General features: G+C 33.5%; 3 protein-coding genes across 3 annotated transcripts; 1 reads left to right on the top strand and 2 right to left on the bottom strand.

Annotated features, from left to right (window-relative positions):
* Positions 1–10: 10 nt before the first annotated feature.
* On the bottom strand, positions 11–3,357 carry LOC144851397 (vesicle transport through interaction with t-SNAREs homolog 1B-like). Its single transcript, XM_078708824.1, has 7 exons — positions 3,155–3,357; positions 2,793–2,851; positions 2,402–2,512; positions 1,947–2,030; positions 1,354–1,527; positions 1,207–1,268; positions 11–975 (listed from the first exon to the last, which is right to left on the bottom strand). Exons 1-7 carry the CDS (start codon positions 3,252–3,254, stop codon positions 882–884), a joined length of 684 nt encoding a protein of 227 aa, XP_078564950.1. The 5' UTR covers positions 3,255–3,357; the 3' UTR covers positions 11–881.
* Positions 3,358–3,394: 37 nt separating this feature from the next.
* Positions 3,395–12,121, top strand: LOC144851398 (2-oxoadipate dehydrogenase complex component E1-like). Its single transcript, XM_078708825.1, has 21 exons — positions 3,395–3,509; positions 3,757–3,891; positions 4,202–4,322; positions 4,643–4,707; positions 4,997–5,103; positions 5,401–5,508; positions 5,747–5,858; positions 6,076–6,237; positions 6,617–6,690; positions 6,969–7,115; positions 7,252–7,443; positions 7,540–7,731; positions 7,900–8,071; positions 8,716–8,777; positions 8,924–9,184; positions 9,398–9,554; positions 9,931–10,133; positions 10,242–10,387; positions 10,612–10,775; positions 11,186–11,271; positions 11,413–12,121. The coding sequence occupies exons 2-21, from the start codon at positions 3,762–3,764 to the stop codon at positions 11,515–11,517; spliced, it is 2,766 nt and encodes a 921-aa protein (XP_078564951.1). The 5' UTR covers positions 3,395–3,509; positions 3,757–3,761; the 3' UTR covers positions 11,518–12,121.
* Positions 12,122–13,267: 1,146 nt separating this feature from the next.
* Positions 13,268–21,892, bottom strand: LOC144851723 (ribosomal protein S6 kinase delta-1-like). Its single transcript, XM_078709316.1, has 12 exons — positions 21,768–21,892; positions 21,369–21,404; positions 21,119–21,236; positions 20,728–20,843; positions 20,095–20,476; positions 18,946–19,578; positions 18,416–18,537; positions 18,070–18,216; positions 15,745–17,684; positions 15,349–15,559; positions 15,118–15,213; positions 13,268–14,930 (listed from the first exon to the last, which is right to left on the bottom strand). Exons 1-12 carry the CDS (start codon positions 21,879–21,881, stop codon positions 14,820–14,822), a joined length of 4,026 nt encoding a protein of 1,341 aa, XP_078565442.1. The 5' UTR covers positions 21,882–21,892; the 3' UTR covers positions 13,268–14,819.
* Positions 21,893–26,127: the final 4,235 nt, after the last annotated feature.

Consider the following 26,127-nt stretch of genomic DNA (forward strand, 5'->3'; position numbering starts at 1 on the left):
TAAACACAAATTTCCGATATACAATATATTTTATTTACAATGTTTTAGTTGGAATAAGCCATTAATAATCTCACAAAGAGTTAGTCACTTTGATAAAAAAATTGTAGAGTGTTGAAAATCTAAATTTACCTGACAAAACCCATTGTCTGAAACTGTTTATCTTGTCTTATTTTAATAAGTGAAAATATTAATTGGGTTTTTTTTGGTAAGTGAAAAACCACCACAAAAGGTCTATTCAAAGTTTCATTTTATTCATCTTTATTTTTTTTAAGGACAATACTTAATTATATCATTCTATCTAAGTACTGTGCAATAGTACATATAATTTACTCTTTGTTCAAAAAATGTGGTTCCCAACATTGTTTTTGGAAGTGTAATACATCAACTGTCTTAGTGCAGTAACCTACAGCCTCAGATGATTATATTCTCTCATGGAAATGAACTATTTTTATATATAAGTGTACAAAAAGATAGAAAGTAACAAAAATGAAAAGTGAAGATGAGACCATCTTTAATAATAATAATAATGATAACAATATCCTGGATTTATAAAGCGCCTAATGTTGTGAAACATCTAAGCGCTAAACATATTATTACCCCTGCAATTTTTTTAGATCAAACACATATTTAACATACTCCCATAATGCAGCTGGTAATCAGCGCAAACTTAGGTCTTGACGTTACCAGGTACACATTGAGTGGAGAGAGCCAAACGTAAGTAAAGTGTCTTGCCCAAGGATGCGACGAGAGTTGCATTCAAACCCACGATCTCACAATCAGTAGTACAACGTCCAACACACTGCGCCACATGCCTTTGGAATGTAAAAAGCAGACACTGTGGCCTCCATCTTATTAGTTAGATTAAAAACATTGTGTCATCCTCATTTCTTGAAAAATTTCCACCAGACGACAATTCCAAGAACACCGAGTTCCACCAAAATAATTGCCATTAAAATCATCTTATTCGTCATGACTCTAAAAAATAAATATTAAAGATTGTAAAATGTTATTTACTCGGCTGAAGGGAGTCACTGATATCCATGTAGAAATAGCCACACCAAATTGTATCACAAGCAAGGTTGGAGAATTGAAACAGGTTTGTCAATATAATAAAAACATTTATTATTTGTTGTTCTTATTATGCTGATAAATAAGTGTATTGCTTTATAAAACAACACTGACAGCATTTTATTTTAAAGTTCTCACCTCCGTGCCATAGAATTTAATATTTTGCGACTCCTCCCAAGATTAGCATCCATGTTGTCAAGCTGAAAAGGTAAACAAGCAATACAAGTTTAGTGATTTAGTGATTATCATACTACTTTTTATTATTACAAAACATTTCATGCTTACCTTATCTCTAGTACGTATAAGTTGTTCCTTCTGTCCACCTAATTCTTCTATGATTCCAACACCGATCTCATCAGTTTCTGCAGCAATTCTATGAGATCTGTCTACACTTGCAGACGCACGATTTAAAGACTCGGTTCCTTGTAGTAAGGTTTTTCTTTGATTTGTTTTCATAGACTTTAAAGAAAAAGTAAAATTTCATTAACATACTGTAAAACCTTGAAAAGAAGCACATAGGGTTCTTTTTTTGAACTCTTGTATGGGCTTTTTTTTTTAGATGGGCTTGGAAAACATTTCTATTTATTTTGACATTCACATAAAGTTATCTCGAAAATAAGCCTATAACTATCTTGAAAAGAAGCCAGTGGGCTTGATTTTGAGATGAGCTTTTTTTCAAGATTACTTTTGCAAACCAAAGAGAGGGATTTCTTCTTGAGATGGGCTTGTTTTCGATGATGAGTGGCTGTGACTGATCTCCACACTGCTTGGCTTCTTAAATAAATTAGCTAAATTGTATGGAGAGATGTTGCCTATAGTATAATACTACATTTGCCAATTAAGTGCATTTTACCAAGTAAAAACATAATGATATTTACAGTAATTTCATTGTCTACATTGTCACGTTGGTATGTGCCACCAGTGAATAGTTCAGCGCTAGCTGCTGATGTGCTCATCCTTTTCTGAAATTAAAAAAAAAATATGTACTTATTTAAGCATGAATTTATTAGCGATACTTGCCATATGTTTTGGGTCATTATCTTGTATTAATATTTAGCTGGTATCTGTGTAGCGGTTTGTGACAAACAGTATCATAGTCTTGATGTAAATTGGTGATTGTGTTGGTTATGCAGACATGTGGCGCAGTGTGTTGGACGTTGGATTATTGATTGTGAGATCATGAGTTCAAATTCAAAACTTGTTGCATTGGTTGTATCCTTAGGTAAGATACTTTACTTACGTTTGCCTTTCTCCACCCAGGTGTATAAATGATATTATTAATAACAAATCCCGAATCCCGATAAATAAACAATAGAGTTAATAAGAAACTCACAAGATCCCTTTTAAGTTTTTCTAACTCCTTGGAATAATTTCTGATTTTCTGATTCATATTATTGCGGTAGGTACCGGGTGCTGGACGAGCTTCTGCCTCCATATCATGGAGCTGAAACAAAAAACAATATCACTCATAGATAATAAACTGTGAAATTTATTTTTTTTTAAATATTATAAAAGGTGTTTGTTTAATAACTAAACAGAACATTCAAAGTAAAACTGAAAATGGTTTTATTATAATATAAAACAAACTTCATAAAAACTGAGGCAAGCCATTATGAAAAATGGTGAGAAAAGACGGTGGTGAGTAAAGCCATAGGTTCACTGTAGTAGTTCATTAAGGTTCGGTGAGGCAATTTGTCAGACAGCAAAAGAATAAATCCAAATACCATTTCGCCAGCTTCTTCCAAGCCTCGTTCCACATCTCTTATCAATTGTTTCTTCTCTTCTACAATTTTTAACAATGAATTAATTAATATGGTGTTGTTGGACAAATTTATAATAACTAGGCCTAGGCCTATTTAGTATTAACATTTTTATTTCAACTATTGCATATAAGGCAAGGCCAACATTGCCTAGAGAGGTCTCTACAGATGAAAAATAACACACACACATAAACAGATAGCATACCACCTAATCCTAGGCTTACCTAGCTACTATTTTATAGGCCTACACTAACAATCTAGCTAGGCCTAGCTCTGGCCCTCTCTGCCAAGGAATCACCACAGCTGATATTGGTTTTTTGGCTTACCCCCTGAACACCGTGAAATACGGTTGTCTATTTTTCTTTTTAAATCGTCAAATAATATATTATAGTCTTCTTGCAAGTTTTCAAACTTTTCCGACGACATGTTTGTAGAGTTTAATTGGAATTTTGTCGCTTTATTTATCTATTTTTAACGGTAGAATTCATTTGAATGGAAAAAATAGTAAAAAGGCCTCATCATATGATTTCTATGTCATCAAAAGGTTAAACTGCAATCATTCAAGCGTAACACAAACTCGAGCGGCGTGAAAATTTCACCGGTTGGTGGTGTCGTGGTGCACATTTTGTCCTAAAATTGACGGTTTTGTTTTGTATTTTACTTTATCATTTGATTTGTAAAGTAAGTATCCTAGGATAACAGTATGTCTAGCTCGTGGCTATATATAGGTGTTATCTTACATTTTACTAGTCCTCAAGCTAGGCGGCCTAGGCCCTCACTCAGTCAGGCTCTAGGCCTATCTAGCCAAGCTCAGGAGGAGAAGAGATATTCTATTTTGTCTGCCTCTCTATTAAACTTTGACCTTGTTTTCTAGTATATGACATGCAATTCATGCCTAAAAATCTAAACTCATAATTCCAATTCACAGACAGTATGCTGTCCAGAAGTGCATTCTTAAAGTCGGCAGGCTTCATTCACAGATTACCAAGATCATTATATCATGCAAAAACTGGCATTTATGGATATAAACCAGCAGCACAGCAGACCCTACAAGAATTTAAAGGTATTCTTTTGTTTGTTTTGACGATGTTAACCTCAAGTAAGCATGCTCCAACCAAAGGCTTTTCAAAGTCCCGACTTACCCTTCTCTCTCTTTCAGAAAATACAATTGCTTTGCTTTTATCCAACAAACATCTATTTCATTTTTTATATTCCTTACCATTTTTGTTTATTATTTTGTACTGTATTGCTATGGAGGAAAATAAATGTCTTTTGAAATGAAATGAAATGAAATTATGATACATTTAAAATGTGTACCATTTTTTTTTAAAGTACAAGATTTTTAAATTATAATTTTGCATTTTCGTTAACAGTGGACAGAGAAGTTTTGTCGAAAAGGATTGAGAATGCAGGACTAGCACAGCTGGTAGAAGCCTACCGAAGCCATGGCCATAAAAAGGCTAAAATTGATCCTCTTGGATTGCAAGTACCTAGGTATATAACTATTGTTATCCATCAATCAATTTGATTATTTTGTAATTCATTGTTTCTCTTTTTTGAATATTTTGAATGACACCTTACTGCTTTCACTCCTTTTATTACACCCATGTCAGATTATTCAAGAATTGATACCAACCTATTGTGGAGGGTGTTTGTTTCTATTTTGTACCTAGCTTAAAGTATCTGGATAAACCAACATATAGACCTTCTGTCTCATAATTGAGAGAATTAGGCACTATTTACTTCTTATTAGATAAGCTATTAGAAAAAGACATTGACATGCAGAAATAATAATTGTTATGTTTATTTTTTAGTCCTACACCAGAATTGAATCCTGAATTGTATGGCCTTGGTAGTACATGCAAGTTTGACTTAAGTGGTAAGTATGTAAGAACATAAAGCATATTTTGGCATTCTACATTTCTAAAGCTCTGTTTACAATATCAAATTTATGTGACAAAAAAAAGGTGATGACATTTTTTTTTTGTCAAATTAGTTTGATAGTGTAGACAGAGCTTTTGGATTCCACACATACACAATTCCGTTTTGTATGTTACATAACTGTGTAACTTTGTAAACTTAACATTCTGTGCACTATAAAATGTAAAAAATAAATAGTTACAGTACTTGGTTATATCACCTTACAATGCATGTTTATTTTCATTTAGGTATTTTAAACACTGCTGATAAAAGTAGCAAGTCTCTAGATGAAGTTATAAGTGCTTTGGAGTCCATATACTGTGGATCAACGTCAGCAGAATGTTCTCATCTTGAGGTAAATTATGTGACAAAAAAATGTGATGTGCCCATATATGGACATGATGATGTCATATCACTACCATATTTGATCATATAACTACCATATTTGATCATATAACTACCATATTTGGTACACTTGTTTGACAGTGTAGACAGAGCTTTAGAGCGAATTCCTATGAAATAACTAATAGGTTAAAGTTATTGATATAGATTTATTTCCAAATTTTTGATTGACAATGGATTTTGAGGTTGGTATGATAATTGGGAAAAGATGACAGATGAATTGTTTTGTCTCTTATTTTAACAATCACAGACATTAGAGGAAAGAGAATGGTTTGCTCAGAAATTTGAAGAAAGCCGAAGCTGGCAGTTAACTGACAGTGAGAAGATAGAAATAGCTAAGCTTATAGCAAAATCACAGGTATAACAAATAAGTATGGTAACAATGTTTTACTGAATTTCTTTCATTGAGTTTATAACAAGTTAAAGCACTCCTTCCTGCACCTATAACAGCAAAGTACACAGCTGCTAATAGAAGGCCAGACTGTCCCGAGTGTTATTGTAAATTTAAAGATAGTTGTTATAAAAGATATTAAGTAAAATAATGAAGATCATTCATATTTTGATGATTTTTGCAAGAACTATTTTGTCTTTTTCAGTCATTTGATAATTTCTTAGCCACTAAATTCACTACCCTAAAGAGATACAGCGGGGAAGGAGCCGAAAGCATGATCGCATTTTTTAACGAGCTATTTAAACTGTCTGCAAACTGTAAGTAGCATTTTGAATCATCATTCAGGGGACAGCTAAGTGTGATCTCACTACTGTAGGTGTGTTAAAACATATTGTATTATTGTCCCTTGTTAATTTCTAAAGTTTCCCCTTAATAGACGTTTCCCAAAGGATGGATTCTACTGCCTATCTACCATTGCAAATATTGGATGCTTAGAGAGGCTCTGCAATAGAATTATATGTTTTCATTTTTTAGCAAATATTGAACAAGTAATGATCGCAATTGCACATAGAGGGCGCCTTAATCTATTGAGCGGTCTGCTCGACTATCCAAAAGCACTGATGTTCAGGAAAATGCGAGGTAAAACAGAGTACCCAGAATCAGCCCCTTCTACAGGAGATGTTGTTTCACATTTGTGTAAGTACAGTAGGCTTTTTCTTGTACATCTTGCATTTTAAATATCTATTTGCCCATGTTTGTAGGGCTAAGATAATGAAATTAGGAATGCAAACTCATATACTTCACTGCTCTATATGTCTCAAGCTGGCAATTAGCAGTCATAGAAATCTTTATAGTATGTGATGCATAGAAAAAAATAACTCTGGTGCAGTTTCTGTACTGCACGGAATTTGTACTGGATCATTACATTTTTTAATACAGTAGGTAATAAGAGAATAAACATGCAAGTACTGTATTCAAACATGACAAAATTGTCATTTTTAAATAGTTAAATTTTACTTTATTAAGTTACTGGTTACTCAGTACTTAGTTTACATTTGTTGTTTATTTCTTTCAGATCAGTCAGTTGATTTACAGTATGAAAGGAAATCATTACATGTCAGTCTAATACCAAATCCATCTCATCTTGAGGTAAAGAAATAATTTTTCTTTTCTTTATTTAAATTGTTTTACATACAGATTTAATAGCATGGTAAATTTCCAACCGATTCTGCTTTGTATATTCTCTTACTATATTTTGGAAAATTACTCACTCCATTGTGGTAGATTTTGTTGGAATCGGCTCTATACAAGAACTTGTATATTGTTATACATAGGGAGAATACAGTAGGGAGAATCTTGTGTTACAGGGTATTTCTTACAGCAGATTTTCCTGTTTTCTGTATTGATTATTTTTAATTTTGTTTTAGGCTAATGTACCTGTGGTGATTGGAAAAGTTAGAGGGAGGCAGCAAACACTAGCGGAAGGTGATTATTCAGCCAGTGAACAGGAATCAAATGTAGGCCAGAAGGTATTATGTGTACAAGTCCATGGGGATGCTGCAATTTCAGCCCAGGTAAATATTATTTCTAAAGTCAAGACTGGCATCTATAAAAGTAATAGCAGCAACAGGACCAACTAGCTGTTTTAAACTACTTAATACTAATGTAGTGTATTTTAAAAAATAAATAATCTTGTTTCCTTACTTTCAGGGTGTTATTCAAGAATCTTTAGGATTATGGAATCTCCCCCATTTCAGAGTGGGTGGATCCATTCATCTAGTCATTAACAACCAGTTGGGTTTTACCACACCTGCAGAACAGGGGAGGTCATCATTATACAGCACAGATATTGCCAAAAGCAATGGTTTCCCTGTTTTACATGTCAATGGTGACCATCCTGAGGTAAAATCCTTTATTTTGATTTTGATTGAATAGATTAATTTTTGGAGTGAAATACTGTAAATGCTTGCTAACTGCTAATTAATGTTTTATTTTCAGGAAGTTGTAAAAGCTCTTCGTCTTGCTATGAACTACAGACAAACATTTGGTAAAGATGTATTTGTTGATTTGATGTGCTTTAGACGCTGGGGACATAATGAACTAGATGACCCGTCTTTTACCAATCCCGGCTTGTATTCCATTATAGGATCAAAGCCAAGTGTACCAGACTCTTATGTGCAAAAACTGTCAGTAAGTATTATATACAGTAGATTGGATGTTGATTATTGTAGCAATTTGCCTATAGTTTTACTGTACTGTACTTGTAAGGCCTTAAACATTACAATTTGGTTTATATACTCACAAATCCTTTATTTATTCTCAAACTATTATTTGCAAGACAATTATTTTTTGTTTCAGGAAGAAGGCATTCTAGATAAAGAGACTATCACTAAAGAAGTATCCACATATTATGATTCATTAAACAACTCACTTAAAGAGGCAGACACGCATGAACCTAAACAGTTCCACTTACAAGCTCACTGGAAAGAGTTGGTTGATGCACCGTCACATATATCCACCTGGGATACAGGTGATAATATTTAATCTTGAGATGAAGGTGATAGTTTTTAATCCTAAGATAAATCTGACAATACTGTTTTAAATCCCACAATATAGGTGGTAAGATTTAATCTGGATTATAAAAGGTTTATATTTATCTTTGATAGAAAATGTGATAATATGATCATCTTGAAATTAATAAAATCTTAGGATAATGCTGATTTCTTTAAATACTTTAGTACGACATTCCGCAAACTAGCAGCGCAAATTTGAACTGACACGACACAGTAACATGTGTTCATTATACAGGGAAACCCAGGGTTGTGCTAAATTTACTTGACATTGGCCTGTGAATCAGCGCAATTTTTACCCTCCCAAAACAATTTCTGTTGACCTTGAAGTCCATATTCTTACCTCAGCTCCAACCAGTGATGCTGAGGTAGTGGACTCTCTTATATTTGCTTAATTTTTGTTTGTTACTGATGGGGGCCTTTTCTTTCAGAAACAATACTAACTTTAAATTAGGAAAATAAATCTTAAAATGATTCTTGTGATATTATTTATTTCCCATAGAAAGAAAAACGGCAAATAATTATTGTAGATAGTTAAGTGTAGTAAATAACATAGCAATATGTCCTATCCTCTTTAGTAATTATTGTGTGTTTATTTGTGTAGGTGTGAATCAAGAACTGTTGAGGTTTATTGCTGCCAAGTCTGTTCAAGTTCCTGAAGACTTTGTAAGTATTGTACTAAAACAAATGGTCTGTAATCTCTTCTGTTTCACTATTACTTAAAAATGTGTTTTTTATACTGTACAAGTAGAAATGCACCATTAGATATATATATTAATCAAGCTTTCTCAAAATTTTCATTCCTTTTTCAGAAAGTTCATTCAACTTTGCTAAAAAGTCATATAGGTTCACGTCTGAAGAAACTAGAGGAAGGTGCTGGTGTGGACTGGGCTACCTCTGAGGCAATGGCCATAGGGTCATTGCTGACCCAAGGATTTAATGTCCGTTTATGTGGTCAAGATGTTGGACGAGGCACCTTCAGTCATCGGCATGCAATGTTGGTTGACCAAAACACTGACCAACTTCATGTACCATTGAATAGTATATATAGTGATCAAAAACACTTTTTAGAGGTGAGAATATTTATTTATAACTTGTATTTGTTTATTATTATTTAACAACAGAAATGTAAACTGTAAACAGAGATCTGGATTCTGACGTTTATGTAATAGATTGAAGTCAACAATTTATGGTTTGACAAATACAATTTACCTTATGATATTATTACTGTTTGCTGTGTCTGTCTAAAGCTACTACAGTTGTTTAATCACTTTCTTTTTCTTAAGGTTGCCAATAGTCCCTTGTCAGAGGAAGCTGTGCTTGCGTTTGAGTATGGAATGAGTATTGAAAACCCAAACTCATTAATAGTATGGGAAGCACAGTTTGGTGATTTTTACAATGGAGCCCAGATAATGATTGATACATATGTAACATCAGGTGAAGGTAAGCTGATGTACAAGTATGTTTGTTTGTATGTTATTATTTACATTGATTCAGTCCAATGGCCTATGTATAATAAATGGCCTAAGCAATGCACCTAGGAAAGAAAGTCTGTTTGTTTAAAGCAGAAATAGTGCATAGGTTTTTCCAAATTGAAGCATTTGTTGATTGCAGACAATATTTTCAATTCGAAATAACAGCAGTTTGTATATATAAAAGAAAAAGAACTCAATGTGATAATTCAATACATAAAATACAGCAAATATGTGATTCTAAGATTTCTGTAGCTAAGGGATGTCGTGTGGTAATGTGACTTGAAAAATTAGAAGAGCTTTTGAGCTGTAGTAATAGTATCTGTAACAACTTTTAACATTTGTAGTGAAGTGGCTGTTACAGAGTGGCTTAGTAATGATGCTTCCGCATGGATATGACGGTGCTGGTCCTGAACATTCATCATGCCATATGGAAAGATTTTTACAGTCATGTGACAGCAAAGAAGATGGAATAGATGGTGATAATGTCAATATCCAACTTGCTCATCCTACTACGCCAGCTCAGTACTTCCATCTTCTCCGGCGACAGGTAACTGAGTGCTAAGTTTATTACTACCAAGTTTTGCATTTCGTTTTTGTTTTAAACATCCTATTCATAATTTTATTATATAATTTTCATTTTCCGTTTTTTTCTCAGATGATAAGGAATTTTAGGAAGCCTCTAATCATAGCTTCTCCAAAAGTTTTACTTAGACTCCCAGCAGCCACTTCAAGTTTAAGTGAAATGGCACCAGGAACAAGCTTTCAGCCTGTAATCGGAGACCAGCAAGCAGACCCAAATAAGTAAGAATAATAATCCGCATGTTTAAATTATATTTTTTTTTTTTTTTTTTATCTTTATACCGAGAGACCATGTCTATTGTTTTCCATGAATATCAATGTATTATATTAGTGAAAAAAAAAACTTAGTACTGTAATCTGTATCTTCAATATGGGCCTATGTAACTCTGTATAATTTCCAAGTATTTTGTATCGGTGCTTTTTACATAAATTGTTTGTTTCTATAGAGTGGATAAGGTGATTGTTTGCTGTGGCAAACATTATTATACATTGGTTAATGAGAGGCAGCGATTACAAGCTGATAATATAGCTATAGTACGAGTTGAGCAGCTTTGTCCATTTCCAGCTGAAGAAATTCAATTAAATCTATCTAAATTCAAAAATGCCAAAAGTAAGTATGTTGTTTTTTGTATTACCATTCAATATTCTATATGGTCATAGTTCTGGGTGATACTATTTAGGTGTACTTGCCCTACGGTCTTTATTTACTCCTGTTGATTCTGTACAGTTTTAGTGAGTAACTTAGATTATTTATATGACACAAATGTTACTTTGCTTGACCAATAAGAGACTGGCCAATATTAAGGACTCAGTTCTTGCAAACTTTAGTGGGTCTACAAAGCTAAATCATTTAGTGTACTTCCATTCAGGATATACTTGAAAATATCTTAACTACTTATATACTAAATTGAAACCAACTTACTAAGGTAAGGTAAACCTGTATAACATAACAGGTAAACAGTATTGTATATTAAAATGTAAGCACTGCTATAAATATACTACTATTGCAATGCATTACAGAGTTTGTTTGGAGTCAAGAGGAACATCAAAACATGGGGGCGTGGTTCTTTGTGGCACCTAGATTTGCTAATCTTGTTGGTTGCAATGTGAGTATTACAGTTTCTATGTTAGTAGGGATAACAACAAATCAATAAAATAAATAAGAAATATACCTTTAATTTTCTCTTTAAGGAAGCACATAACCACCAAGCTTTTAAACTGTTCATAAATATGTTTTTTTTCTACAGCTTATGTATGCAGGAAGACAAAATTTAGGAACCCCAGCTGTAGGAGTTGGCCAATTGCATCAAGCTGAAGTTAAAATGATCATGGAAAAAACATTTAGTTTATAGTTGCACGATATATTTATGTAATAAACGGTTGTTCTATATTTTTTTAATGTCTTAATGTTGTGAAATATTTTAATGACAACTGATTGATTCATAATTCTATACAGGGTTTAACTTTAAAAACAAATTATGGAATATAATTAAGCTGTATGTTTTATTTATTTATGAAGAAATGTTCGAGTTTCATCGCTTATGAGTGAAACTCATGTTTGTACACACACAAGTTTGAGTTGCAGAACTCTACATTTGTTTGCAGATGATGATGAACCAGGGTTTACTTATTTCCTTATATGGGTATTATTTGTATTTATCATGTTCATTCATACCTAATTCTTTAGTATTTTAATTATTGTTTACAAATTTTTGCACGGAAAAACATTGAAATGGTATGACCGTCAGTATAACCAAGGACATACAGGATAGGAAGCTGGCTCGTCTAGCTGATTTCTTTCTTTCTTTCTTGATTTAGTGTTATATTATGTCCTATTGTTATGCTAATGTCCCAGAATGCCCAGTCTGAGCATGCTCAGAATTGTCTTAATGATAAACAGTACTGTGTATTATTTATATAAATAAATGTTTATATTTTACTTTATTACTGCAAACAGATATGCTGCCCTTATGATGAAATTTAAATATTAATTTATTGTACAATTAACATAAGCTGATGATGTGCCCATATATGGACATGATGATGTCATATCACTACTATATTTGGCCATCACTATCATATTTGGGCACATCACACACGTTTTGTCAAACTAGTTTGATAGTGTAGACAGAGCTTTAGAATTATTAGTATTTCATTCTGTGAATGAGAAAGAGAAAATCTACTGTAATGAAAGCAATTGTTTATGTGCTGCTAAACAAAAATATTGAATTAAAATTATTTAATGATATGAATATAATTATTAACAAAAGTAAATATTCATCTTGTTATCTACTTTTAAAAAACTATTTATTAAAAGTAATATTAAAGTCAGTAAATTTCACTCTTCCCAGCTCACATTTAAACTACTGTTCTATAAAATTGTTTAATATTATTTGATGTTGATTTTAAATTTGAAATACAGAGTGCTGACTATATATCTTTTTAAAGATATATAATATTACAATCTGTAAGTGTTGCATTGAAGTGTGAATCTTGTGGTAATGATTATAGTATAGATACTCAGGGTAATGTTTTGTTATGTTGCATTACACAACTTTAGGAACCTTTTTGAATTTTACAAGAATGTACTAGATATATTAAACTACAAAAGTAGATGTATAGTAGATCTAATAATGTGCTTTAAAAAGGCAAGGGAATTAAATTCAGAATAAACTAAATCTTAATAACAGAGTCATGTAATACTGTGTTGATATTTAGGCTGCCATTAATTAAAAACAAGGTTTTGTGACATTTATGATGTCATCATAATCTGACTTTACCACCAGTTGAAGTTCATAATATTCATCCTGAGAATTCATTGAGGAAATTCCTACAGCAACAGTACAACTCCTACCACGAACGACTGGAGCTGATGGACCACTACACTGGAGTAACCATCTACTCTTCAGAAATTTGTACACTGGAGAGTCTTGGACTCAGAAATAACTGAACTCTAATGCTTACCGATGGTACAGTAATATTTTATAAAATCAACTATCAGTAATTTCTACTGTTTAGTATTTAGCCATTACTAATACCAGGGAGTTGTAATTAAATAACTCCATGCTAATATAATTGCAAAAGAAACAAATAAAGTGTGTTTGAAATTACAGATTTATTAACACTACCTGTAATATTTAGCTTTAATATAAAACATGAGATTCAATATTACCAGTGTGCAGCAAAAGATTCAATGGAAACAGTGTAACATTGCATTGATGAAATGTTGGGAAGTGTGCATAGCATGAGTGCTTAAACTATGTACACATAGCTTATAAACTAGTTTAACTAAAAAAGTGTGATGTACTGCCCAAATATGGTAGTAATATGACATCCATCGATATTTGGGCACACCACATTTTTGTCACAGTTTGATAGTGTAGACAGAGCTTTAGGGTCTTATAACTTGTAAGTTCAATATCACATTACTGAATTTATGTGCAACTTTTATTGCTGAGTGACAAATATACATTAATTTGAGAAAACATGTTTAAATACTATAACTATTTAAAATATATGAGGTTTGCTATACAATTATTACACAATAATACCGATAATCAAAATAATATGATTACAATACTAATAAAGATTTCTTTAAAATAGCACTATAAAAGCACCATACAGGTTACCTTCCATAATCACCATAAATGCATAATACAATAAAAGTAGTATTTTGTTTTTTGATTTACGTTTATAAAAAAGACCAAATCAATTTACAACCCATTGAAAGACAAATTTGACTATTGTTTTTGCTTTAAATTGCAGTTTTTCATATTTTTTTCAATCTAATTTTTGATCAAATGTATGTGACATTAAAATGGAATAAAAAAACAAATGTTTATTTTTAAGTTTTTCAGGGGGACAATATCTAGGACTAACATTTACCTGGATAATTCTCTTTAAAATCAACTACTTAAACATTTTGCCAAAACATTTTAAAAGCTTGAAACCTAAATGTAGATGTCTTAATTGTTACCATTGTGTTAACACAATAATATAATAATCTACTAATAAAACATAAATAGAAACATTTGGTACAATGTCTTTGTATTATCGTATTAAATTATTGAAATTCTTATATTATTACATGTTATATATACATGGCCACCTATAATAGAACACAAGTACTGTATTGTATTTATTATATAATAATAAATGGGCAAACACCTTGACCTACTGTATATATTATATTTTAAAAACATTTTAAATGTACCTTTAAAACTAATACACATACATTTTGACATTGCATAGAAGCATTACTTATTTGCTTTATTTAAAATAAATTATTGAAATATTTACATCTACGTGTCAACAATTCCATAAATTAATACAACCTTTAAAATTAAGTAGAATTTCAAAATAATATTTTAAAACTATATAAAGTACATTTCACCAGATATAGCAATGATTTGGTGCAAAATTATGAGTAGAAGCATAAAATACCTACTGTACTTAAAAGGCTATTAGATTAAGATAAATCATAAACTTTTAGATAAAATGGTATTGGTATCTCAACAAATAAATGTTAAATTAAATTACTTTAGTTATCTTTTTAAAATTAAACAAAACCTAATGTATTCATATCTGTTGACTTTCTGCATGGCAGTAGCCGCCAGCCTTAAGGCACAATAAAAGTATGCATTTAAACTTGGCTTTAGCTGGTTAAGGTTTTCCAGTTGACATCCCTAAAGAAAGGATGGTTTTTGATGTCTTCAGAGCCAGCTAAGCCTGAGCCTAGTCTCTCGCCTGGGTTTACTAAAAGAAGCTAATAAAGAAAATAGGAAAGATATAGAAATTAACAATGTAAACAAGTATTTTGTTTATTACTTTTTTATCGTTGATTTTTTTTGCAAGAAATAAATACTGAGATTGATTTTGAGAGCTAATGAGAAACTTCGTCTAGCATATTGTGCAATTTTCAAAAGTGGTTTGTTAGTAGCCAATTTCCTTACCTGTTTTAGTAATGATTTGGCTTCTTTGGATACATGATCAGGTATTTTCAGTTCGGTGTGACTGTTGATTCCACTTGGATGGCAATTGTGTAGGGTCTACAAATAAAAATACATTGACTATTATTTATGTACAATCTTACACTTTTAATTCCCTCAAATTGAATGACGATTTTCCTTGAAAAATATGTTTGTTCTGAAAATAATAAATAAATTTTAAAAAGTTTACTTTACCTTTCCTGTGAGGAGCTCAAACAGAAGAGTTCCTACAGTCCACCAATCGCAAGCCTGTGTGACCTTGTAGATTCCATTGACCTCTGGAGCAGAATAAAGGTTGTCTATTGCCAATTCATTTGCATCATCTTCTACATATTGCCATATACTAAAGTACGATAACCGAATGTGACCACGCTCACCAAGAAGAATATTGCTAGGGTTTAAATCTCTGTGGCAACAAATCAACAAAACAAAATAGTGTGAATAATACTATATATTATATAATATTGTGTACGGATCAGAATCCATTTGGTGTCGAAGTTTTATTACTGTACTTACTTACACTTTAATATTATTAACTTCCAACTATTAAAATGATAAACTCAAAATGTATATAATAAACAAACAACCAACCTGCATATAATACCCATAGAATGAAGATCTTCTAAAGCAAGTACTATTTCTGCGATCCAAAAACGTATACATGACTCCGGCAGTGTGGCGTTAACTCTCGACTGTTCATTGTCTAAATGTTCAAATAGAACAGACATTGTCCTATCACGCGATAAAGCTATTCCATTATCGTTTATTCCATTATCAGTTAAAGTTTTCTTTCCAACATTATTTTCCAAATTGTCTTTCTGTTCATTAATTTCAGTAGTATTCTCTTTTTTGTTAGAATCGACAGACGTTTTCCTTGTTGGACTACAAACTGGTGTTGGAATTCCTTTAGGTATTGTAACAGAGGGTTTGCGGTCAGGAGAATCCTCGATACTAACCCATGTATTGAATTGCGGTTTATTTGTTGTACTGCCTGGTTCACTAGATTCATATTTTTCAAATGGATTAACAAATACAGAAAAAGTATCATCTTCTGTGGGAGAACTTTCAGGCAAATTTAACACATCTTTGGTAGATTCAGGTTCGCCCTCAATTTGGTTGTCGTTATCAATTCCGGGAAAACACCCTTTACCCATCCCAGACACATTGAGATTGCTCTTTGATGTCTGTGTTTGAAGTATAGGACGGTTAGTACTGTTATCAGTCCTACAGATTGCACTGTTATCAACTAAATCTACGACAAGAAAGTCATCTGCAGAATTATCTTTACTGTCACATGACACTTCAACTGATTGCAAGAGCTCAGAGGAATCTCCATCAATCGATGATCCACTGCTCATTGTGGTAGCATCCATAACGACGCCAAATCCACTTGTGTCTGGCGTTTTATGGATGAAGGAATCTAGCAAGTTAGGTACATTATCTCCAATATCTTCCATAAAGTAACCAGATGTTTTTTTAGTTTGTGAATTGTCAATAGAGTCCGGCACATCATCAATTACCTCATTACTATCCGATAATTCCGCTTCGTTTTCTGGAAAACCATCGAAATCAAGCTTTCGTGATGAATTGTTCTTTGATGTATTATTATCCTCTGGAATGTCTTTTAAAGTTCTACCCGACTTACGTGGATCGAAACTGAAAATATCTCCATTCATCACATGTTCTGGACTTGAGAAGTCACTCTCTAAGCTGTCAATGCTGAACAAGCACATTGGAGGAGGTTGTCTGTCTGGTGTGGTTTGTGGCAAAGAAGCTTCTTGATTATCAATAAACACATTATCAGGTTGTGTTTGTAAATTATCATCATCATACTGCAAGCATTTTTCCATAAGAGTGCTCATACTCAAATCATCAGTTTCATCCACAACATCTGATTCCACATCCGATGCCATATCTGATGGAGTGGTGTTTGAAATGGAGAGATCTGGCGCAGCAACAGATGGCATAGTGTCAGTAAAGTCTTGATTATTACTTAACAGCTCCTTTGAGTCTTTTTCAAAATCAGATTGCTCTTTTAAAATATTGTCATCACTAGTTAATGAATTAATATTATGAGTATAGTCAGTAACAAGCTCAACATAACTGCTGGCACAGTCTTGGTTATTTTCTGGGACTGGGCTTGTCTCGTTTGATTCTAATTCTGGATTCGGTTCAAAAGAATTAACTGCAGGTTCAACATGAATATCATTTTTATCTGTTGATTCAAAAACCTCTTCCTCTTCAATTGCAATTTCTTCAAGGACACTATTGTCACGAGATCGTTTTGATGCCCTACTAGAATTCCTGCTTCTGTCCAGACTATTGGTCAGCGACTGTTTAGCCATGGCGTCTTCTTCTTGCTTTAGATACCCGCTTACGTAATCCCACAGTTTTCCACCACTAGCGTGTTCTATAACTAGGTATATGGCATTTTCTGTTTCAAAATACTGGCAGAGTTGAACCATGAAACGGCATTTTACTGGAACACAAGTTTTCCTTTTCTTTGAAAGAACAGCACACTTTTGTAAAACCTAGAACAAAAAACAATACCTAATGTAAGAAATACAGTAGTAACATTGGAGATATTCAGAATCAAAAAGGACAAAGTGTACATAGGTTTGGTCGTAGTGTTAAAACATATTTTTTTCTGCAAAAGTGTTCCTAATAATGTGTTCTGTAAATTGATCAAGTAATGATTGTAATTAATACCCTATTAATTAGCAAAAAAAATTGTTTTTTTGTGTATTAATGCAAACAAACAATAACTTTATTTCTTTTTTAAAAATTAACTGCAGAATTGTATAGAGTTAAGTTTTTAGTAATCTGTCTAAAAATAAATTACTCTCAATCATCATCAGCTACTGGCACTAATGTAAATACATGGTAATACATTAAATAAGAACAATAATACTTTACTTTGATGACAAACATTTGGTTAGACACCATATCTAGAACTAATAGCACTCTGTCAATTATACCAATAACTTTAAAATTCTTGAGGTCATCAAATGACCCACGTAAATGTAGTGAGTTGTGATCCATATCCACATGAAATTGATCAGACTATAAAAAGAAAATAATTTATTGACAATATACACAGAAAATATTTTACAACTTTAGACCATTTTTTTTTTCAAAGAAACAACCCCAAACTATGAGCTTTAGTAATAGATTTAGAATATTAATATTATTAGATTAATTGAGATATTATTGCATTTTTTAATACAATTTCTATAGAAAATGCTGACGATTTATTACATACATTCCAGCGATCAACATTTGCAGCCTCTGCAGAAAGGAATTTCTTGTACAGATCTTCTGCTTTCATAAGATATTGTGCTGTTTTACGTCGTACAGCCTCACGTCGATCCTTGTTGTTATCCGCTGAAAAAAAATATATGACAAACATACATGTTGTTAAATGCGTTTTACAGTTTAAAGATCCCAACACGACGTTTGTGTAAAACATCATGTACGTATGATTGTATTCTAATTGTAGTGTTACCTCAGTCAACAAATTATTGGAGGTTATCTCTGTCAGTTGATTTGAATTAAATTTAAAATATCAAAATAGTATATTACTATTTATGACCTAGGGAGTAGAGACATGGGAAATTACCAAAACTCATAACAGAATGAACTTCAAGAACAGAGCATAGAGAGTGAGATTACAGCATTTGCTAGCATATATCCTGAATTGAGAGCTGCACAGGACAGGGTTCAGCCTGGGAAGGCCTTCACCTGCAGTCGGCTGAAATAAATGAATGAAATAATATATCATTGAAAACTTACTAACAACTCCTTGTAAGAGAACATTTACACCAGTTTTGTAATATGTAAATGCTGATTTATAGTTTCCTGAAGCCTCATTTTCCAAAGCTAGTTTAATATGACTAGCAGCTTTATACAAATAGTCATCTTCACCACCAAGATCCATTGTAGACACAGATATGTTTGATGTAGTTCTATCACGAGTTGCTAAATCATGCAACGCTTTATTTTGCACCCCGATAGGTAACTGTTGCACCAATGCATTCCTACTATCAACTATACCGCCATCGACACCGAGTTGTTCATCGCGTTCGGCAGCTTGTTGAGCACGGATACAGTTCAAATAAGCTCTTGCCATTGACTTGGCTTGATGATCATCTTTACGTGCTGGAATTATTCCAACAGCTTTATCATTGTTTGTGTTTTCTACTACTTTTGTATCATTAGATTCTAAAACGCCGTCAGCATAATCAACTGGTTGATTATTATTTGATTGGCTTGGAAAGTTTAGCGTGATTGCATCAGTAGGAGGATCAGTTACAGCAACTGGAGGTAGCGATGTTTCATTCTGCAATCCAGCACACATGTACATTGCTTCAAACAGCCAACTACTGCTGTGTGACATAATGCCATCTTTGGATTCAGCTGGCAAATCTAGAAAACAAATTAGATCTTCAAATAACAAACGATGTATGAGGATTCAGAATTTAAAAATTACAATTATAAAATAATACTAGGAAGCTTTCAAACCTTTATGAATCAAAAATGATTTTTATCCTTTTACTTAAAGGTGGTTGAAATATGCAAATTTGTATCATTTTAGGTTCTTGCTATTTTCATAAGGTGTCTGTCTGTCCTCCTTGGTCAGTTGATAAGCGAATTTTTCTTCAATCACCTTACAGAGTAAAATATAATTCAGGGGTGCGCCCCACAACCCATAGTAAAACAAATCTAAAGAGGTTTGTCTGTCCTCCTTGGTCAGTTGATAAGCGAATTTTTCTTCAATCACCTTTCAGAGTAAAATATAATTCAGGGGTGCGCCCCACAACCCATAGTAAAACAAATCTGAAGAGGTTCAATCTTCTCCTGGTGGTAGAAGTTTTCTCGGATAAGGACTGGAGATCCAGTGTACACATATTGGAGAAAAAAACAAAAAGTTAAATGACCAACCAGAATCATTGAGAGGATCAAAGAAGGAAACATCCTGAACTTGTGGAAGAGGTGTCGATGGCACAGAATCTTCACTGAATGTTGTCCTGTCATCATCATTGTCATCAAAACCTGTAGGATCGCTATCAGTCTCTAGGCCTCGAAGCTCTGCAAGTGGATCTTCTTCGTCGTCCTCATGCTGCCGGTGGAGCCACACACCACCTAAGTTTGATGCTTCTGATACCTGACGGCCTAGGTTTGGTGAACTTGCGCCAGAGCTACTTTCTATTGTCTCAGATGGTGAAAGCTCTTTCGTCGTTCTGTCTTGAGTCAATACATCTGGTAATAATATATTTTTGTCAACTGGCTGGCCTCTTGATTCTGCAAGTCTCTTTTCTCCACCCTATATGGGACATAAATAAAAGATGGAACATATTTAAATATCCTATTATTTTTACAGGTCCTCATCAGGTTCTGTATTAAACACAACATATATCTAATATATTATAACAGAGTTATTGTAGTGCTTTGTCCTCATTCCTTTTAACAAATACCTATAACAGAATTATTGCAGATTTTTTTGCAGGCACTTATGGGGATATAAAAATGGTCCTGAGATGGTTTCTTACAATAGTACATGATAAAATTGTTTACCTCAAAAAAATTGACAAAAAAATTACTCTTAACCAAGTAAGACTTAGTAGCAGCAAACTCTAACAGCTTAAGAGAACTCCTTTGTCTTTCTTTAATTACATCATTATCAAACCGACCTGAAACAAGAACGATTGTATTAATATAAATCATTTTAGACCAGAATTGTTCTATTTCCAAGAAATTATAGAATCTGCAAGTTAATTTATTTGGTTTCGCATTTATCAGCCTCAACAATTGAATGTAACCATTGAATATCACTTTTCTGTTTAGGGGTTGGTACTAGGTACTAGAGATAAACAACCATTAATACAGTACTCAATTGAGTTCTCCAAACACAGTTACTGTCTGAGTTATTAAATGGTAAAACTATGTTGGAAATAAAAAAACCTACCAAATAGTTTTGCCTTTGCAAATGGTGGAAATGTCTCAGGACGTCGCATTTGTTGGTGGATTGTAAACAAAGCCTTATAGAGTTTTTTAAAATCATTATATCGCTTCCAAACTGTTACCTATAAGTTAAATTTTTTTTTAATTATCGTTAATAATATACCTTTAAAATAAAAATGACAATTGTAGACATTTGGACTAGTAATGTACACATGTAACGGTTTATTCTTCAATTTAATACACATATTACTTACTTCTATGGTTTCTTCTGGTTTGTTTATTACAAAACCCTGTAAAAACAACATTGGAAAAATAATAAATGTATACTAGAAATTGCAGTGTAATAAGTGAGGGTTGTTGTGACAATCTATCTATTATTATTAGTAGTATGACGCAGGCAGGGCCATCCTCCATAGAAACTACCGCCCATCATCCAGAGTCCATACATGCACGGAGCAGAATCTTCCGGGCCCGGGGCCGAATCTTTCAGGCCTGGGACCGAATGGTCCCACTGTCTACTCTCTGGCCTTTACATTTATGTTTATGCCTGGCCCTAGCTAGGCTAGGCCCTAGTAGCAGGCCTAGCTAGGCGCGGCCTAATTAATATATTATGCCTACTCTAGGCCTCAGTGGAAAAATAAAACACATTTTACCATATATGTTACTTTGTAAATGGTAAATCCTTTAGGATGAGTGACTGGGTCAGAAACTGTGAAGCTTCGTACCCATTGTTCTCTTTTTCTTGTCGACGTCTTGGTGGCCATCATGCATGAGAAACGTCAAACACGTACCGAGGTATATTCAGAGGTCATTTCGACGATCGAGCATTCTCTACTTCTACGGAGCGCCATTTATGCCTTTATTTACTTCAGAAATAGAAATAGTACTACGGTAACTGGTTCAGTGGACCAAATTTAGGACCAGTGGAGCACAGTGATAAATATATATGATAAAATAAGTCACTAATTTTAATATCTTTTCGTATGTTAAAACACTGTGCTCAAGTGGACCCAATTTGGAGCCAGTGGAGCACAGTGATATAAATAGAAACAAAAATCATTGAATGTTAATATCTTTTCGTATGCTAATACACTGTGCTCATGTGGACCCAATTTGGAGCACAGTGATATAAATAGAAATAAGTCACTAATTTTAATATCGTTTCGTATGTTATTACATTACAGCTTGAAATAATAATTTCATATTTCAATAAATATTTTTTTCAAAATTGTCTTTGCTCAGCCCCAGTCATGGTGGGGTAGTGAAGACTCTTATATATCATGTTTCAAAATACTATAGGTGTCATTTCTGGGGACCTTGTAGCTATTTTAAACAGTTTGGTAAGCCCTGCGTTGTTATGCAAATGAGTTTTTGAATTTTTACTCTTTTTTTGGCTTTCGCTACATGTATTTGATCTCGTAAATTTTATGTTTAGCGGCCTCAATTTTAATGTAAAAAAGGAATTAATTATCTTCGTTACTCGTTACGTGTTGAGAAGAGAATGTATCTCTCATCATAGTTTGGTATGCCGTTCGTTGTTATACAAATGAGTTTGTGTAGGTGTAGTAGGAAAGATGGTATTGATAAGTCATTCGCGTTCAACCGCGCCCCACCGTTGAATTTTGATTTTGTTAATCAATGTTGCAACATTGGTAGCGAAATATCCGATTCTTCATAGTAGTTGGTGTGTATGGCCGCGCCGTTCCAGAATAAACATGTTTTAAACAGATAGTCATTTTCGGGTATTTTAAACAGTTTAGTATGTGCGTGCGTTGTTATGCAAATGAGTCTGTGCAGGTGTATTATGGTAAAGATGGTATGTTAGTCATTCGCGGTCAACACGCCACACTGTTAAATTTTGATGCTGTTAATTATTTACATTAGAAGATGTTTAAAATCATGTAAATAAAATATTTTCCGGGCGGGAAGCTAGCAGTTCCCCTCGTTTAGTTTGCAAAATTAATTTCGAAAAGAACTCGATGTGGAAAAGAAGCCCACCCAAGAGTACTAAAAATGAAGGAGCACATGGGCTTCTTTTCGAGGTTTTATGGCAGTCTGGAAAATGGAAAATAATGCCATGCAACTTTGTTTCTGATTTAGAAAAAATGCCACTTGACATTTACAATCCTCAACATATCTCTCTTTCAAAATAAAACAAAAACAATATTCATTATTTTCCATTTAAAAAAAAATCCACTGGTGCCAAGTGGGTCCACTTGAGCACAGTGTATTAACATACGAAAAGATTGAAACTTGAGTGACTTTATTTCTATTTTATATCACTGCTCCCCTGGTACCAAATTGTGTCCACTTGAGCACAGTGTTTTATACGAAAAGATATTAAAATTAAAAAAAAAATTTAAAAAAAAATAAAAAGTATCCGTCGATGTTCGAACCCCAGCCGATAGCACTCAAAACTGAGCATTACCCGTTACGCCACCAAGTACATGACTGAAAAGCTGATAATAGTCTATTTATACGTGTATTACGTAATTGATCATTACGTCATAAATATCCTATTAACACTGCTGAAACCAAAATGATCAGTTAGCTCAGTCGTCTGAGCGTCGTGTTAACAACACGTATGTCGTGGGTTCGATTCCCATGCTGGTCGGTGGAATAGAGTTAAGGCTATGCGAGCCACTGTGTTTGGGGTTCACAGTTAATACGTCCCCCTTTCCACCACACACCATGAGGCGACAACATCAATGCATCTGGTGATGTGGTGGGAACGACCCCAAAAGGCTGTGGCAGGGCCTTAGTGCTGAGGCAGGGAGAGCACATTTACCATCTTTTTTTTTTTGGTTCTCGCTAACTGCTTTGATGTTTTAAATTTTATGTTTAGCGCCCTCAATTTAATTTATTGTTTAAAAAAAGGAATTAATTCTCTTCGTTACGTGTTTAGAAGAGAATTAATTTTATCTCATCGTAGTTTGGTATGCCGTGCGTTTGTTATGCAAATTAGTGTGCACATGTGCTATGGGAAAGATGGTATTGTTAGTCATTCGCGATGAACACACAACACTGTTCAATTTTTATTTTGTTAATCTTTTACATTAGAATTGTAATTCTACCGTTACACATTATAGTGTATTTTTGAATATCCGTTTAATGCAAGATATTGTATTGTATTATAGAACATTTGCAAAGATGCCGATTTCCAGACCAATTTCGAAGCTTAGACTAATTCCGCCGCCGGGCTAGGCCATAGGCATATACGAAGTCGAGTTTTTAAAGTAGAAAACCCCACCTAAAATGTTGAAGTCGCATCTGGATAGTTGACATTTTAACATTATCATAATTATCATAGGTGACTACTATGTATGTAATAAGTACAAGTAAGTGCATTTCTGGGCTCTATTCTCATTGCTCTGCCTCAACCATGGATGGGCTAGTATTACTGGAGACTTACTATTTAATTTTATATTTCAATGAATAGGTGCACTTTCCGGGGACAAGCTCATATATTGTCCTGGTGAGTCCTATATAGTTTGTTTCATTCAAATCATGTAAAGCCATTTTTTCGGGCGGGAACCTACTGTATACAGCTCTTTTTTTCAAAATCGTCTTTGCTCAGCCCCAAGCATGGTGGGGTACTGAAGATTCTTATGCATGTTGTTTTAAAACATAATAGATGTCATTTTCGGGTACCTTGTAGCTACTTTAAACAGTTTGGTATATGCGTGCGTTGTTATGCAAATGAGTCTGTGCAGGTGTATTATGGTAAAGATGGTATGTTAGTCATTCGCGGTCAACACGCCACACTGTTAAATTTTGATGCTGTTAATTATTTACATTAGAAGATTTTTCAAATCATGTAAATAAAATATTTTCCGGGCGGGAAGCTAGCAGTTCCCCTCGTTTAGTTTGAAAAAGTAATCTAAAAGAACTCCATGTGGAAAAGAAGCCCACCCAAGAGTACTCAAAATGAAGGAGCACATGGGCTTCTTTTCGAGGTTTTATGGCAGTCTATTTAATGGAAAATAATGCCATGCAACTTTGTTTCTGATTTAAAAAAAGTTCCACTTGACATTTACAATCCTCAAAATATCTCTCTTTCAAAATAAAAGAAAAACAATATTCATTATTTTCCATTTAAAAAAAATCCACTGGCGCCAAATTGGGTCCACTTGAGCACAGTGTATTAACATACGAAAAGATTGAAACTTGAGTGACTTTATTTCTATTTTATATCACTGCTCCCCTGGTACCAAATTGTGTCCACTGAGCAGCACAGTGTTTTATACGAAAAGATATTGAAATTTAGTGACTTTATTTCTATTTTATATCACTGTGCTCCACTGAGGGCCAAATTGGGTCCACTTGACCACATTGTAACATACGAAAAGATATTAAAATTTAGTGACTTTATTTCTATTTTATGTTTTTATTAAACCTTATTTTGTGAGGGTGACCCTAAACAGCATATGCAGACAGTCAAAAACATATATGAAAAAACGGATGAACTATGTTCAAAAAATATAAAAATATATAATATATATGTACTTAAATACAAAAATATAGCCTTCAATACTATACAAAACGTTGAGTTTTTTCTTTTGGGATTAAAATATTTTTTTAGAGCAGACTTAAAATTATTTATTGTTACCGCATTTCTTAGTTTGGTGGGTAGCAAATTCAGGTATGTTGGTGCTCTATAGATGAAGCTTAGCTGTTCCTAAAAGTTTCAGTTTTAGGGAAAGGGACGACACATTTCCTCTCACTGACACTTCGGGTACATCGATGATTTGGAATTCTGGCAAGACGCAGGGCAAGGTATTCCGGAGCAAGACCATTTGCAGACCTGTAGGCAAGGCAGCCCAGTTGTAGATGCATGCGATCTTGGACTGTATGAAGATTTAAGGTGTTGTAAGTGTTAGTTCGTAGTGAGAGGATGAGCTTTAAGGATAATGCGAAGTGCTCTATTTTGAATGGTCTGTATTCGGTCAATATTCGACCTGATTCCCCAAACACTAATACATCAATAGTCAATGTGTGGGAAGATTATAGTGT

The sequence above is a fragment of the Antedon bifida genome, chromosome 9 (genome assembly GCF_963402885.1).
Source record: "Antedon bifida chromosome 9, ecAntBifi1.1, whole genome shotgun sequence".
Classification (NCBI taxonomy): Eukaryota; Metazoa; Echinodermata; class Crinoidea; order Comatulida; family Antedonidae; genus Antedon; species Antedon bifida.

Excerpts from the sequence above, each read along its gene's own strand:
- LOC144851397 (XM_078708824.1), bottom strand. The coding sequence starts at position 3,254 with ATGTCGTCGGAAAAGTTTGAAAACTTGCAAGAAGACTATAATATATTA. Across the intron at positions 2,852-3,154 it reads TATTTCACGGTGTTCAGGGG|AAGAGAAGAAACAATTGATA; the intron begins GTAAGCCAAAAA and ends TAAAAATTGTAG. Across the intron at positions 1,528-1,946 it reads ATGTAGACAATGAAATTACT|TCTATGAAAACAAATCAAAG; the intron begins GTAAATATCATT and ends TTTTCTTTAAAG.
- LOC144851398 (XM_078708825.1), top strand. The coding sequence starts at position 3,762 with ATGCTGTCCAGAAGTGCATTCTTAAAGTCGGCAGGCTTCATTCACAGA. Across the intron at positions 6,691-6,968 it reads CAAATCCATCTCATCTTGAG|GCTAATGTACCTGTGGTGAT; the intron begins GTAAAGAAATAA and ends ATTTTGTTTTAG. Across the intron at positions 10,388-10,611 it reads CAGCAAGCAGACCCAAATAA|AGTGGATAAGGTGATTGTTT; the intron begins GTAAGAATAATA and ends TTGTTTCTATAG.
- LOC144851723 (XM_078709316.1), bottom strand. The coding sequence starts at position 21,881 with ATGATGGCCACCAAGACGTCGACAAGAAAAAGAGAACAATGGGTACGA. Across the intron at positions 21,405-21,767 it reads TTTACAAAGTAACATATATG|GGTTTTGTAATAAACAAACC; the intron begins GTAAAATGTGTT and ends TTGTTTTTACAG. Across the intron at positions 18,538-18,945 it reads TCTCTTACAAGGAGTTGTTA|CGGATAACAACAAGGATCGA; the intron begins GTAAGTTTTCAA and ends ATTTTTTTTCAG.